A 14,985-nucleotide genomic window follows, 5' to 3' on the forward strand; every position below is an offset into this window, starting at 1 on the left:
TCGCATAGGCCTAGTTAATACCATATATAAACAATATTTCAGGCATACTAATTCAGAAGCAATTATCATGTATCAAAATTTTATTGTCTAATATGAATAAAAATTTCATTTAAAAATATTGGTAATAAAACAACACTAAAAAATTTAGAACTAAATAATTTAAAATTTTGGAGAATTAATAATCTGATCAGATCTAAGAATTTCGAATAATTTAGCGAAAGGTCCGTAAGAATTTAGAGTTTCTTTGTCACCGACTAGAATAAGTTTATGTTTGGCTCTTGTGATGGCTACATTCAAACGTTTCCAATCATGCAAAATTTCACCTAACTAAAATGGAGAAATGCGTTTAATAACTTTAAACGGAGTTTTTATAACACGAGCGTTATAACTTACCTCAATTTCACTTCTACTGCTTCGAACTGACGAAAAAAGTATAACTTCTTTATCACGTCCTTGATATTGATCAACTGTGTTTATTTCAACGTTTATTGAAGACTCCTGTAACTTTTGCGTTATGAGCCGAACTTGTTCGCGATACGGGCTTATTATGCCAAGGGAATCTTGGTCTAGCAATCCATCCTGGAATGAAAATTGTAAGAAGAATACGCTGCTATTCTCTATCAGTGTATTTAAAACTCACCTTTATGAAACGTTTCGTTATTGCGACTATAACTTCAGCCTCAATTTCGTTTGAAATCAAACCACGATCATTGTTGGTTTCTTCCGCTTCGATATGTCGAGTATTTAGGAACAAAATTGAATCTTCCAAGTTAGCAGACACAATTTTCCGCCACTCATTTGAATCGCAAATGGATGACACATCAAACTTGAGTTGCAACGTTGCATTGGCCACACATTCATTTCCAGCAACTAATTTGTTTTCGTACGTTAGCTCATTGGCAATCCTCATTATTTCTTTGTTCATGCGGTATTGCACCGTTAATTCTTGAACTTGATCGCACGATTCGAGTCTTTGAAATAAACTTTCGCAGAAACCCTTTTCTCTAAGCATTTAGGAGTGAGATTAGAAGGGCCATTGTGTGATATTTACCACCCACACACCGCCTTACTTGGCTATTTTGCTTTGAGATAATGGAGGTAACTGTTTCGAGTCTCCTACTAAGATGAAGGTACTTGCGAGGAATAATGGGCCTAAACATACAGGCTGAGGGATTTGCGAAGCTTCATCCACGATACAGACACTGAACTTTCGTCTTTTAAATATACCTTCATTCACACTCAGGCATGTGGTTGCAATTACGGGCTAAAATTAAGTTTCAAATAAAGACATTGATATGAAAAAAATATATCATGACTTACAGTGGAGTTGAATAGCTTCTCAATTTGACTTATTTCTTTGAAACCCGCAGTTTTGGCTTCAACAGTAAACTTTTTCAGTTCAGGATGAACTTTGGACACTTTTCCCATACGCATGAAGTCAACACCTGTTGCTTTCAATTTCAATAAAATATTATCGACAGCTGAATGAGTGAAACTGGTTAAAAGAACGGATCTGTTCATGGCAACGAGAGCTTTCACTAAGTTAACGATGGTAGAAGTTTTTCCTGCATTTAAAAGGAATTAAAGCTGGAAAATTAACTGATGTTGTAACGGTTGTTCCTACCTGTTCCAGGCATTCCTCGTATCAAAAAGTATTTTTCGGCCAGTAACGATTTATAAATAGCTCTTTTTTGAACTTTATTAGCTCCCGTTACAGTTTTCTTCAGAATAGCCAATACTTCGTCTTGTTTCGTTAGTTTAGTTTCGGGGTAACACCTGTCGATAATTAGAGACCGCAGACATTTTATTTCCTCAGTGTCAGTCATGAGTCTAGCCAAATTACGGTAATTTGTAGCTACAAATGATATAGAATTGTAAATGTCTACGAAAAATGTTTCGTTTTTCCAGTTTGGACGATTTGTGAGATTCCTGTGACAAACATAGAAGTATTTAATAATATTTCCTAATCATTATATGAAACGGACGTCTCACTTGTCAAGGTGCAACGTAATTTCGTTATCAGATAGTTCAGTAATGTTTCCAATTGCAATGGCAATTTCTGTTGGTGTTTTGAGGCAAGATACGACAACAGTATCGTTTAGTTTTAAAAATCCTCGACTGAATTTGATATTTCCGTCTGATTTTATAAATTTGTGGAAGAATCCAAAGGGATTATTAACAAATTTAACCGTTGAAATTTTCAAATCGGAAAAGCATATTCCTTTCAGTACTCTAAAGATGTAATTACATTTTAGGGAAAAAAACTTTGTCAATTTCAAATTTTGGTAATCATTTAAATAGTAAGTTAAATCAGGATAAATCGAAGCGACACTGGATAGTTCTTATCTCCCTGACTTCGTAGAGTAGTGTCGGTAGAGAGGGGAGTAGACTGTGTATCCCTCCCTCTAGGCGCGCTTTTGTAAGAGGGGATACTGTACGCGCCTGGTAGGGGGGATGACACTGAGCAAAGAGATAGAAGGGTATGACGTTTGCATACGTAGAACTGACATTACTCTATACTGATGAAACTTAGCGATGTAACGACGCTTGGCCGTGCTGATATCAATAAAAACAAGTTGGGAGGCTAGACTTTTCTCTTAACCCTAGCCGATCGCCGCCTACATCTTAACCCAGCGACTGTGAACACAGTTTGCTCCAATTTGCGAACGCGGTGACAGACAGACACACAGATACGTCCAGTGTAATACCTCTCCGTGACAAGAATTATCAGTGTCGCTTCAATGTTTTCCTATTTAAATGAAGCTACCTTTTCTCAATATCAATATTCCAAAATTCCTGATTAGAATTTCTATCCGAGTTGGTCCTAGATTCCAAATGAATCAATTCAAACCAATGTAAAAAATATTCCAAATCAGAATCCTTTAAATGCTTTGTGGCGTTCGAAACCAATTCAAGTCTTTCATTTGCTCTTTCTAAACTCTTCGATGCTTCCATACTTCTATATAGACAAATTATAGGTCTAAAATTTTAGGCCAAAAGACACAGCATCTTCTAAATCATATACCTTTCGGATAATGTACAAGGCAATAACATTGGACAATTTTTACAAAAATCGTATCTAGTTGCTGGTTCGGGCATATTGATCTGACCCTTTGAGAACGAGGAAAAGTACATTGCCAAATCATTGCGAATTGTTATAAGGCCGTTCTGATTGTTGCGTTTGCTTTCTATAAATTTCATTTTAGGCGAATCTTGTAGGTATAGAAGTAAGCCTCCCTGAGGGTCTGCGTATCTTTCACTCATCATCATGGAATACAGAGTAATTTGACCCTGATGTTCAACGGAGAAACTGGGTTTTCCAGTCTTGAGTTCAATTGGAAAGAGCTATAGGAATAAGAACTCGTTTATTGGGATTCCTTACAGCAGTAAATTTGAAGCAAAGCGAGGGTCCAGTTTATCCTCATAGAAGTTGACTTTCCTCCTGAACTCCGGGTTTATCTTTGCGAAAGCTAGTGGGCGGGATTTAAAAGTGAACTTATAAATCCCACCCACAAATGCCTCCTGCCTTCGCCAAGCCAATACTGGAGTTCGTGAGGAAAGTTACCGGGGGGGGGGGGGCGCACTTTGCTTTAAGCATGGAGGAGAGACTTGAGAGGGAGTAATAATGTGAATAGGCGGATTGGTTCTCTTAGTGGCTAAACTCGTCTCTCCGGCGCTGGCTCAGTCACTCGCCGCGGTGTCCACGCGCATGCGTCAAATTTAAAAACCTTCTTTGAACTGGAAGTGGGAGCTGGCGGTAGTGTAGTAATCGACGCCACTCGCGCGTGCGCGTTAGCGTTAGCAAGAATCGAGGGTAAGAGAGATAAATTCCTTCCCTCCCTTTTTCCCCCCTTCCATTTATATTACTGCTTCTTTAACATTAGACTAACACTCCCTCTCAAGTCTCTCCTCCCTGCATTAAGCCTACTTTTCTTTGCGATCTTCCAGTATGTATTTTGACTTCCGCAGTGACGTCAATTTTTCCTTTAAGACCCAATGTTGGGGACCAAAAATTTTCTTCGATATCGTGTACCCTGACTAGTTGGGCAGTAACTTTAGAATCGAACAGAGGGTTTTCTTTCTTAGACGCGTATTTTTTAACCCATGAGAGTATTTGTACGGCATATCCCGCTACGGCATTTTCAATTTCTTTTATAGGAATATTCATACTGTACCTAATTACAATCAAATTCTAATTCAACTAATTAGGATATAATTAGCATATTGAGGTTAAAAATAAACTTTGCCCAAGAAAGTATTAAAACTATTTCACATTCTCCCTTCAAGATCACAGGACAAATTGGATTTATTTTGAAAAGAGGAACTTAATTAAAATATAGGCCTAATATATAAAAAATGCTTAGCAAACTCCGCAATTTCGGTATAATATATGTCTAGAAGATTAGCCATCATTCTAGGGGGCGCGAATGAACCTCCTCCCCCCCCCTTTTTGCTTTAAATATTTCAAGGGCAGAGTTTATATATGATTAAAAACAAGCTTGTCATACAAATCCTGTAAAATTTTTGGGCTTTGAAAAATTTTAGTCATTTCTCGGGTGATTTGCTCTTCAGTTGTTAGTTTTTCTTCTAAGGTCTAAATTAATTGGTAAAACGCCATTAAATTTAGACTTAAGTAGACGAAACTTCGACTGCGCAAGATTCTTACAGTTTGAAATAATTGATGTACTACGCATCCAATTAACATGGCCTTATTTCCAGTATCCCAACCTTTGAAAATTTCTGATAAGACTGTTTTTCTTTTGCAAAATAATGTGGATGATATCGCGGTGCTTGAAATCAGTATATCAGGTTTGACGACGATGATTCCCGCCTGGCTATTAATGGCTGCCGCGTTACTAACAAACTCTACACCGAAAATATGAACTACATCATTTTCATTGACGTCAGTGTCTGCCCAAAAATCTCTCAAATAAACTGATCGACGTAGTTTGGTATCTTTCTTCTTAATATCAGGAGCCAATGTCAGTACTTTTTCAGTTGACGATACGGGATGAACTGTTTTGACTATGTATCTAAACTGACCAGGTGGAAATACTTCCCTATTTGAAAATATTTGTAAAGCAATCTATGCAATTAAATATAATTCTCATAGTTTAAAGTTCAAAATGCATATTTAAAGACTATTATATAAACACTGTTATCATTGGCGGCCATGCACTATCAAGGTTTGAGTGTTGTTATCAACCAACAGTGATGGAAATGGAAAACAGCATAGAGCTATCTCAGAAGCCTTGATGTGACGTCACCTTTTCTATTTGCCCATAGAACCAAGGCAGTACCAAACATGGCCGACCACTGCCAAAAGCTAAGCTCGTGATGTTTTACTTAGGAACTGACGTCACAACTGAGATAGCTCTATTGATTCTTTAGAGCAAAGCTAGGGTCCAGGGGATCCCCTACAAGGTGGCTTTCCTTACGAACTCCAGTTATGGCTTGGTGAAGGCAGTAGGCTTTTGTGGGCGGGATTTATTATAAGTGCACTTGTAAATCCCGCCCACTAGCCTTCGCCAAAGCCAAATCCGGAGTTCAGCAGGAAAGTCACCTTGTAGGGGAAATACGTGACCCGCGCTTTTGCTTTAAACAGCATCCTACTGCCAGGGTTTTCATTTGCATATGAACTTTAAACATTAATTCTCAAAAATAAAAAAAACTAATCATACGTTTCCTGACTGAGCTTAAATGGTGATAGGTTATCAAAATCCAAGCTTAAATCATCTAACAAGCTTGTGTTTCCATTTTTCACTATATTTGACGTGTTCGGCACTTCCAAATCAGAATTTTCCTTATCTTTCACTTCAGTTAAATTAAATACGTTCTTTTCTAATAGCACCGGACTATCATCCTCCATTTCACAATTTTCCAAATCAGAAATTTCTTTCTCTTTCAGTTCAGTTAAATTAAATACGTTCTTTTCCAATAACACTGGACTCTCATCGTCGATTTCGGACTTTTCATCGTCTACTTCGGACTTGTCTCCGTATAAATCAGTCAGTCTTACCGGTAAGGACGCCATTTCCGACACGTAATCTACCTTCTTAACCACTGGCGAATTGCTATGGCAATTTCGTTTAATTTTGGCATTTGGAGAATCAATTTCTCTCGTTCGTTTTTTAGTCCAACCAAATTTCCGTAATTTTTTGGGTTGAAATGGAGTTGGTGGAATGATACCGCCATCTGATGAGGATTCAGAGTCCCTACGTTTTTCATCTTTAACCAGATTCGGGGATTTTTTAAAAACCTTTTTCGTTACGTCAGGTGTAGGTGGTATTATGTCACAATCTACTTCTTCACTTTCGTCACTAATACTGAGCTCAATTTTAGTTTTCTTCGTAAATTTTTGGGTCGGTTTCGTTTTAATTGGGGTAATAATATCGTTAAGGTTTTTAATATGCGACCGTTTAATTTTGGGCGTTTTTGGTATGGTGTCTATGATTTGGAAGTCGTCATCACTGTTATGACCAGTAATGGAGGAGGTGTTTGTTTCTGGAGTTTTAGTTGTAGAAGCTGCAGGTTTCTTTACCTATATGCACATCACATGAATGGCAAAAAGATACCAATATTCTACAATAGGCCATTTAGGAATAGAATTTACAGAGAAACCAACACACAGGGGCAAAGCCGCCAAAAAGCAACTCTAGATGGCGCTCGAGTTCAATATACGCGAATGCTAGCCTTGGCGAGAGGTTTCAAGGTTTCTTTATTGCCGTATAAAAAAGTTACACCCTATATGGCGGCGTCGCCCCTGTATGTTGGTTTCTCTGTATGTAATTTCCGAAGTGGTCCATTAATGAGCGGCCAAATGTGCGCCCGTTTTTGTTATAGTCAAGTTAAATCAACTGAATAAATTTTCCGCTTTTCCAAGAATTGTATGTTTTTACTCCAAAATATTGCTACATTTAATTGCTAATTAGCTTGTTTATTGCCACCTTTTTCAAAATATTGTTATTTTAGTTTCTTTCTATCCTAAAAAGAGGCGCACTTTTAGCCACTTGTGTCCATTATATTCAAATTAAATCAATAAATTTGTCATCTTTTTTTAATTGGAAAGAAAAGAGCTAGGTGGAAAAGTTTGTCAGCCTATTTTCATTTATGATCATATGCATTTCAACATTTTAATTTACAGGTACCAGAATTCTAGGCTTTGTCTATGAAGGGATTTCCACACTAAGCCTGTGGCTTGTTTACAGGTGGGTCCCTTTACAATGCATAGAGGGGTGGTGGCTAGCCCCTATGCCACAGCTAACCTACAGCGCCCTATACTAACTATTACCGTTAACCTCTGCAAGTTTTGATGGAAAGGAGAAACCGGGTTAGACCGCGGAGGAAAACTCCTCTTAACAAGCGGGGAGAGAACTTGCAAACTCTACGCAGAAGGATTTGTTCCCGGATTTTCACCCGGTGCCACAGTCCGGGATCGAACCCGGGATCCTCTTGCTGCGAGGCGAAAGCGCTAACCGCTACGCCACCCCACTCCCTCAAGAATTAGCTCTTACATAGCCTATTAATTATAAGCTACGTGCTTTAATTTGTTCTTAATTAGACAGCACATTTAACATACCATAAAGCTTGTTATTGATGTTTGCTGGCCACTTCCACTTGGTTTGGTTGTTACTTTAGCTTTACCCCCGCTAGCCCCATTCTAGTCATTAATAAAAATAGGTTCAACACACGGGTAGAACTATCTGAAGACTTAAATCCTAATTATTTATTAATTTACCAGAAATTTTGTTATGCTAGTTTGCTTATTAGCTTTCGATATATCCTTTGGTTTAGCTCCCTTTTTAAAGTAAGAGAAAATTGTTACTCACCATTCACCAAGTAAGCCAAAACATAAAGTTTGTATATTTACCGACAATCCCTTTGCTTTCTTCATTTTAAAAATTAACTATAAATATTAGACAATCATTAAAAACGTGTTGTTATAAATTAAAATTTCTCAAATAATTTGAAACGCTAAGAAATTCATAGTGCCGAACTATAAGTAACCGCAGACTCGTAGTCCTGAAACGTGAATGAATATGGTTTACTAATCTCCCGCCTAAATTGAAGCAAAAGCAAGTATTCACTACATTCGTTTTCCATTGGCTGCTACCATACTGTCACCATGGAGCAATATTACAGTAGAACTAAATAATGTATCTACTCCGTTCCATTGCCGCTTAAGGCACATCGCTATACCGTTATTTTCTACTACAATCAATATGTCAAAAAGTGTATCATTGCTCCATGTACTTTAAATAAATTGAAAATAGGTACTGTAGTCTGCTTCAAAAATCGAAACGTCAAAAAATTCCTACCACAACCATTGACATTTTTTTAATGTTTGAATAAAATGTTTAAATAACATTGTAGATCTAATTCTAATGTCTTTTGGCAACGATTCTCATAGTAAATTTCAAATTCGACCACCAAGAGAGGAAAAGTAATTTCATAAATATAAGCCTAATTAAGTTTTTATCAGGAATTTATCTCTTTTAACAATGAATATCCAACTGGGCACTTTTTTAAAACATTCGTAGACATCCGATGGGGCTAAGAACGGGGGGAGGAAATGGGGGTAGAATATAACAGCCTGCCTCAGCCTCACTTGTAAACTTTATGGTTAAGTTGCACTTTTTATAGGGGGGGCCTTCACATCCCCCTCCCCCCCCCCCCGGAGATATCGCTTTGATAATCGCTTACCATGTTTAGTGATATTTTTAAAAAATCCATCCGCCTACCGCTCATTAGATTACACTTCCTTTACAACCTTTTTTAATTGTTTTCAAGATTCCATGGTCCAACTGTAAAAGAGTGCATCCATTCTGTGTTATTGGATGAGTTAGCCAATAAGACGTATAACCATGAAATGGTTGGCGTATGGACTACTGAAATTGCCAATAACCTAAGAGATAAAGTTAAAGGTATAAATGTCATACATTGAGTTTAATTCTAAAACTATCGTAATAGTAATTAGTGTAAATGGTGCTGTAGAAACTAGACTATTGTTTTTTATTGAATTTTCAAATAAAAGGACACTATATATTTGGCTGTATTTTAGTGTCCCATTTGTAAAACGTTTTAGTTTTTAGCATATTGTAAACTTGCTGCCATAGAGAAAATCATTTTTAAAGCAAGTCTCGGCTGTGGTTTAGTTTAAACAAATGCCACTAGATGCCTCCATAATCGAGGGGCGGAGTCCCTTTAACCTTAGCATAGGCTAGTTTTAGCCCCGCCCTCATAAACGAGTTCTGATTGGCTCCTGCCTTTAGCAAGACAAAATTCGTGTGTAGATGATCAGCCAGTATGTTAGGGGTGCCACAGGAGCTGACATTTGCTTTAATGTACAATGTTTTCCACTTTTCCTCTCCTTTAAATATTACGTTTCATTTTAAAAATCTTAGGCTTGAAATTCTTATCGCATGATTCATTTTTTCTTTACTCGCATTGTTGCATGGTGCTCTTTTTATTATTACCTAGAGTTGGGCTACAAAAGATACAAACTGGTAGTGCAAGTTGTGATTGGAGAGCAAAGAGGTGCTGGAGTTAAGTATGTGACTTTTTTAAATTCCACATTGTTCCGTAGCGTGTTCCAAGCATTTTCTGCATATTTTATTATAAAGAAACTTAAAAAATTTCTAGAATGGGAAGCGCATGTCTTTGGGATTCAGATACAGATAATCAGGCTTCTGATACAGTTTCTAATGTATGTAGTAGTGTGTGATACTAATAAAAACTAAATTTTTTAAGTACCCCTTACCGAAAAAGTGTATTTGTAAACTTTCACAAAAGAGTGGCTATCAAAGCCTAGGCCAATGTGATATCAGGCTGTTTTTAAATTTAGCTGATGTCCCTTTAAAGGGTTCTGCAAGTCGCTTGCTCAACCCTTCCATAAGCTCCTGCAGCCCTGCTGGCCTTTCTGACTTCTCAGAAAAAAAGTTACTCCAGGGCTGCATCTAGGGTGCTAGCTTATACGCGGTTACCTAAAACGTTTACACCATTTAAAGGAACCCCGACTTGGCTGTGATTGGCCAAGATCTTGATTATTTTCGTTAGAGGCCATTAGATGGCGTTACTCTACACTTTGTTCGGTTCTCCTACCCAGATTTCTTTACAGATATTGTTTAAATAATAAATATTATTATTATTGAATAATTGGTCTTTTTTCCTATTCAGCGCCACTGGCGGAGGGTCTGGAAACTACGCCCATAGAGACTGGGTGTCTTACGAAAGTTCGCAGAGTCACCGTCAGATGGCGCGGCGCTCGAGCCACCTGGCGGTGATCCTGCGAACCTTCGAAAGTTAAACAGTCTCTATGGGGGTAGTTTCCAGACCCTCCGCCAGTGGCACTGAATAGGAAAAAAGACCAATTGTTTCTCTCTTTCTAAATTGTAAGGATTTAAAAGTATTTAACTTCATGTATTTCTACTTAGGATACAATGTTTTGCGTAGCCGCCGTTTATGGCACATACTTTTACTAATTTAAAAAGGTATACATGCATAGGCTTTCAATTTAAAATAACTGCTATAAAAATATACAAATACTAATTTTAACTGTAGAGAAAAAATAATTTTGACATGTTGGGACCTCAAAAAACCTTTTCACTCAGCACCACCAATATGGCTGCTGGTTTAGACCCGGCCCGAAATGACGCACCACTCGATTTTAACACAAATCCCTTGAACAATGTTGTCATTGATTTAGAAGGTGGGCTTTCTATTAAAAGACACTGCAGTTCTCTATAAAACAATTTATGCTGTAAATAAAAACTCTACTTAAGGTCCTACAGTGTCAAGTTCGGGTGATTCATGGAACAACGAACGAAATTCTAACTATAAAACTGTTTATGAGAAAGATTCGCAAAATTTTTCGTCCAATAGTCAAATAAAGTTCTCGCAGGATCGCAATAGGGATTACAGAAAGATTCGAGATTTTTCAACTTTGAACCGAAAAGGTTTGCCTAGCAGATGTTTGCTAAACTATATCTATACTTCGTAATGCTAGATATAAATAATACCCAATTTACTTACCAATTCTGTAAATTTAAACAATAAAATGAACAATGTTATTGGTTGTTAAGTACACAGTAAATTCTGATAGAATTTATCGTGTTTTGACGCAGGTCCTCATATTGTCCCACCATTTATGAATCCTGCGTCATATGGTCAGGCTGCTGTACCCAACCCTGCAGCTATTGGAGCATCATTGATGCAGGCGGTTGGTGTTGAACCAGCTCCATGGTCATTGGGGCCACCAACTTCCGCCCCGCCATTAGGACAGTCTAGCTCGACACTAGGTCCCTCTTTTGGTGCTATGGGTGTTGGAGATCCTAGTTTGCTCGGTGTTATGGGAATGACTGGATTTGGACAAGTTAGTCTGGACCTTAATGACCATGTTACTATTTTTATTTCTTATAAAAAATTGTGTCTTCTGTCAGTTTGGGTTCATGAGAACTGTAGATAATGCCATAGCAGCGGCAGCTGTCTTAGGAGGTGCTGGTCCTTCAAATATTGTTGGACCACCATCGAAGGATGTTATTCAAATGAATAACTGTGTTCTTTATCCTCCTAAACCAAGTACGAAAACTTAAAAACTGTCTATTCCCCTAGTTTAGTATTTCAGAGCATTTATGTCTAGATCAACCTCCGCCTACAACACGTGAAAGACCTCCAGGTTGTAGGACTGTGTTTGTTGGTGGTTTACCCGAAAAATGTACGGAGGATATTGTCAGGGAAGTATTTTCACCATGTGGAGAGATATCGACTATCAGAATGAGCAAGAAAAACTTTTGTCACATTCGATTTGAAACTGAATCGTGTGTGGACAGCGCCATCTTCCTTTCAGGTAAAAAATTAAGAGTGTTATTTACGCATGTTAATGTGAAATGGTTTTTCTATGCGATTTTATATTCTTAAGGATGTAAGCTGCTATTTTCGCAGTTGCGCTTAAGGACAAGCGCGTTTTAGATGCTTTGCAGGGACTCATGTTATTAAAATTTCCAGGTTACCGACTGAAGATAGGAGATACGGAAGATGGACTAAATACTGGTAGAATGCATGTGGATTATGCGCAAGCCCGAGATGATCAGTATGAATGGGAATGTCGTGAACGCGCAATTCAGCGGGAGTTACGACACAGGGAAAGACTGGAACAAGAAAGATTGAGGCCACCTAGCCCTCCAACTGTTGTTCATTATTCCGATCATGAGGCATCATTATTAACTGAGAAGCTTAAATGTAAACGCAATGTCGGACTGCTTTAGGAAAATTGGTGTTTGTTTCAACGTATTATTGTATTTAGGTGAAGAATCATTTCAAAAAGCAGCTCAAGTATTAATGACGTGGTTCGACAGAGGAGAATTGTCAAAGAAAAATGCTGGACAGTTTTATTCAATGTTGCAAAGCACAAACAGTCACGTACGCCGACTTACTAATGAAAAAACTCAGTACGAAGATGAAATGAATCGCGCGAAAGAAGTGTTAAAACAAAGAATGCAAGGAATATTCTTGCAATGTAATTATTTATCTGCCCTTTTTTCTGGCCATCAGAATTGATCTAACTGATCGTCCCGTATTTTTAAACAACAAAGTTCATCAAATCGAAAAGGTATTCATGGCAGCTAGTCACCAGAAAGTGTGGGACCACTTTACCAAGGCTCAAAGAAAAAATATTGATACTTGGAGGAAACAAGCGCAGGAAATCAAAAATGCACAATTAGAAGAAATTCTGAATGATCGGGAGGAGTCTGAAATGGATCTGAGCGATGAAGACACGCCAGAAGGTGAAACTGGCCTACCAACGCCTAAAAGACACAAAACAATGGATGGATCAACAACTGCGGATGATGGTGCTAATGCATTTGAAAGTAAGGAATACTGGTTATGATATGAACATAACGTTTAGATTCAAAACTTTCGAATTTCCATTCTATCGTTGCAGCAAGTTCCTCAAAACATTCTCAGTGTTCCGATGACGAAGTAGCACGACTTAAAGAGGAAAATGACTTGTTGCGTTGTCAAATAGAAGCTTATCGAAATGAAGTAGAAGTACTGAGATCCGAAGCGTCGCAAGAAAAAGAAACTTATGAAAAGAGATTGAAACTTCTGCAGCAAGCCCTTCAAGGAATGCAGCATCAGCTAGTAGCTGTAAGCCAGCAGAAGAGCAGAGATGATGAAGAAATAGCGCAAGTGCGTGGTACATCATTTGATATGTTAATATCCTGCTCTTTTTAACAAACAAACACCTTTACCCAGTTGAAAGAAAGATTGACACCAGGTACAAATGCAAATAAAGATGTGCTCCAAGCCAATTTGAATGAAACTAGTTCTCAAAGCACTGAAGTGTCCTCAAACAACAGTTGCGTATCTTCACCCTCGGAAATATCTTCCACCTCAGTTACCCAAGTGAAAGTTACTGAAAAGGATGTCAAGCTAATTGGTAAGAGTTAGCATTTTCTTAAGTGAAGTTTCACTTTGATGCATGAACGTATCTTTAAAGGGCTAGTAGCTGCGTTTCTTAATGTACATCATTTTGGGGCGAGTATTGATTATATATGGTCGTATTTACAACACCTTGATCGAAGCCTTCAAACTCGAGATGTTGACAACTTGCTTAGTTCATTTCCGAGCGTTTTCAAGCAGGAGGTGTCGGGAGTTGGGGCTAAAATGGAAAGAAAATGGAAATTTTGCGGGTTTGAAAGCTAAAATTGACTAATTTCACATGTTAATGTTTGATATTAGAAGTTTTCTTTTATACTATAGAGTTTGTTCAATTCACTGATTTGAGGTGTTAAGGGAATTTCTTGCTCATGCAATGTGTGCTAAAATAATTGCAATTTATTAGAGATTTCTCATAATATTTTAACTTGGGCCACAAGGCGCAAAATTACGCGTCACACTAATACCCATAGACCTTGTTGATTGCGGTCACACAATGCGCTGCCAAACCTAAGGATGTCACTCGGTTGGGAGCTCTATTATTAGGACTGATTGCCAGTTTGTTGTTGCAAAGGAATAGTCAAAAATCTGTCAGAAAAACGTGTTTAAGCAAATGTCGGCTGCTGTGGCGCCCCTAACAAGCTGGGTAATCTATTACCATGGATGAAACAAGGATAGTCGACTCTGGCTTTGGCTATACTACCCGATTTTCGAAACGCGACCGTGGCGCCCCCTTTTTGTCGTACGGAAAAACTGGGGGATATTAACATTGGGGAAACTACTCCTTTGCCCCCCGTGCATCTAATTATGTTCCGTAGGAGAACTAGAGGCCGCTAGAAGCACTAGCTTCTGCAACACTTCTGTCATGCCTCTACCGGACGTTTACGGAAACTACCGGAGTCGACTCTCCTGGTTTTCTCCATGCTATTACACACACCAATTTTACCATGCCAAAGGCAGGAACCAATTAGAACTTGTCCACAAGGGCGGAGCTAAAACTAGCCTTTGCTAAACTTAGTGGGCGAGTTAACTCCACCCCTCGACTATTGGAGCATCTAGTGGTATTGTTTTAAACTAAACCGCAGCTGAGAATTGTTTTAAACATCTAATATGACATCATTATTAACATAATAAATTATTTATGAGTGAGTTTGATTTAATCTGGGCTTTTTTAAAGTATTTGTGAAACATCTAGTCCATATATTAGTATTATATCGGTCCTGGAGTAGCTATATAAATTTAACTGATTTTGATTTAATTAAAGCTTGTTAATACTTTTCGTGGTTGATGTTCATTAACTTAAATATGGCGTATCTTTGTATTGGATAATTTTAAGGAACTATCGCGCAATATTAATAGTGGTGGCTGGAATGTATATTTCAATCAACACTAGGCCTTTGCAAAAATGTTTCTGGGCCTCTGGGGTCGGGGCAACTGGTTGAAATGTTCCCACCACGCACATATTAAGGTGATAAACTTGAGCTCGTGAGGCCTTTTATTTAAATTAGCATACTGCAAGAATTGTTTGACCCGTGCAAAACAGGTATT

At 38.0% G+C, this 14,985-nt stretch overlaps 2 protein-coding genes across 3 annotated transcripts; one reads left to right on the forward strand and one right to left on the reverse strand.

Annotated features, from left to right (window-relative positions):
* Positions 1-62: 62 nt before the first annotated feature.
* On the reverse strand, positions 63-8,205 carry Dna2 (DNA replication helicase/nuclease 2). 2 transcript variants are annotated; one of them, XM_089863066.1, is made up of 16 exons: positions 7,871-8,205; positions 7,739-7,798; positions 7,580-7,660; positions 5,682-6,541; positions 4,667-5,060; positions 4,509-4,594; positions 3,929-4,175; positions 3,026-3,345; positions 2,768-2,959; positions 1,993-2,232; positions 1,625-1,929; positions 1,321-1,565; positions 1,071-1,264; positions 641-1,004; positions 394-579; positions 63-327 (listed from the first exon to the last, which is right to left on the reverse strand). In XM_089863066.1, the coding sequence occupies exons 1-16, from the start codon at positions 7,892-7,894 to the stop codon at positions 160-162; spliced, it is 3,966 nt and encodes a 1,321-aa protein (XP_089719192.1). In that variant the 5' UTR covers positions 7,895-8,205; the 3' UTR covers positions 63-159. The 2 variants fall into 2 exon arrangements, with proteins under 2 accessions (XP_089719192.1, XP_089719193.1); XM_089863067.1 differs by lacking the exons at positions 7,580-7,660; positions 7,739-7,798 and having other exon boundaries at positions 7,830-8,204.
* A 582-nt stretch (positions 8,206-8,787) lies between these two features.
* On the forward strand, positions 8,788-14,716 carry LOC149588270 (ecto-NOX disulfide-thiol exchanger 2). Its single transcript, XM_089863072.1, has 13 exons — positions 8,788-8,924; positions 10,434-10,490; positions 10,561-10,708; positions 10,782-10,955; positions 11,124-11,371; positions 11,439-11,577; positions 11,639-11,845; positions 12,004-12,237; positions 12,302-12,514; positions 12,591-12,866; positions 12,941-13,188; positions 13,255-13,438; positions 13,499-14,716. The coding sequence occupies exons 3-13, from the start codon at positions 10,579-10,581 to the stop codon at positions 13,702-13,704; spliced, it is 2,259 nt and encodes a 752-aa protein (XP_089719198.1). The 5' UTR covers positions 8,788-8,924; positions 10,434-10,490; positions 10,561-10,578; the 3' UTR covers positions 13,705-14,716.
* Positions 14,717-14,985: the final 269 nt, after the last annotated feature.

Source organism: Phalangium opilio, unplaced genomic scaffold (assembly GCF_054372755.1).
Source record: "Phalangium opilio isolate 3A_F unplaced genomic scaffold, DU_Popi_V2 ptg000662l_1, whole genome shotgun sequence".
NCBI classification, from domain to species: Eukaryota; Metazoa; Arthropoda; class Arachnida; order Opiliones; family Phalangiidae; genus Phalangium; species Phalangium opilio.

Coding starts and splice junctions, on each gene's coding strand:
- Dna2 (XM_089863066.1), bottom strand. CDS start 7,894: ATGAAGAAAGCAAAGGGATTGTCG. Junction 7,661..7,738: donor CTAGCATAACAAAATTTCTG/GTAAATTAATAA, acceptor ATTAATGACTAG/AATGGGGCTAGCGGGGGTAA. Junction 4,176..4,508: donor CCAAAAATTTTACAGGATTT/GTATGACAAGCT, acceptor GATTGTAATTAG/GTACAGTATGAATATTCCTA.
- LOC149588270 (XM_089863072.1), top strand. CDS start 10,579: ATGTTGGGACCTCAAAAAACCTTTTCACTCAGCACCACCAATATGGCT. Junction 11,372..11,438: donor GAATGACTGGATTTGGACAA/GTTAGTCTGGAC, acceptor GTCTTCTGTCAG/TTTGGGTTCATGAGAACTGT. Junction 12,515..12,590: donor GCAAGGAATATTCTTGCAAT/GTAATTATTTAT, acceptor TAAACAACAAAG/TTCATCAAATCGAAAAGGTA.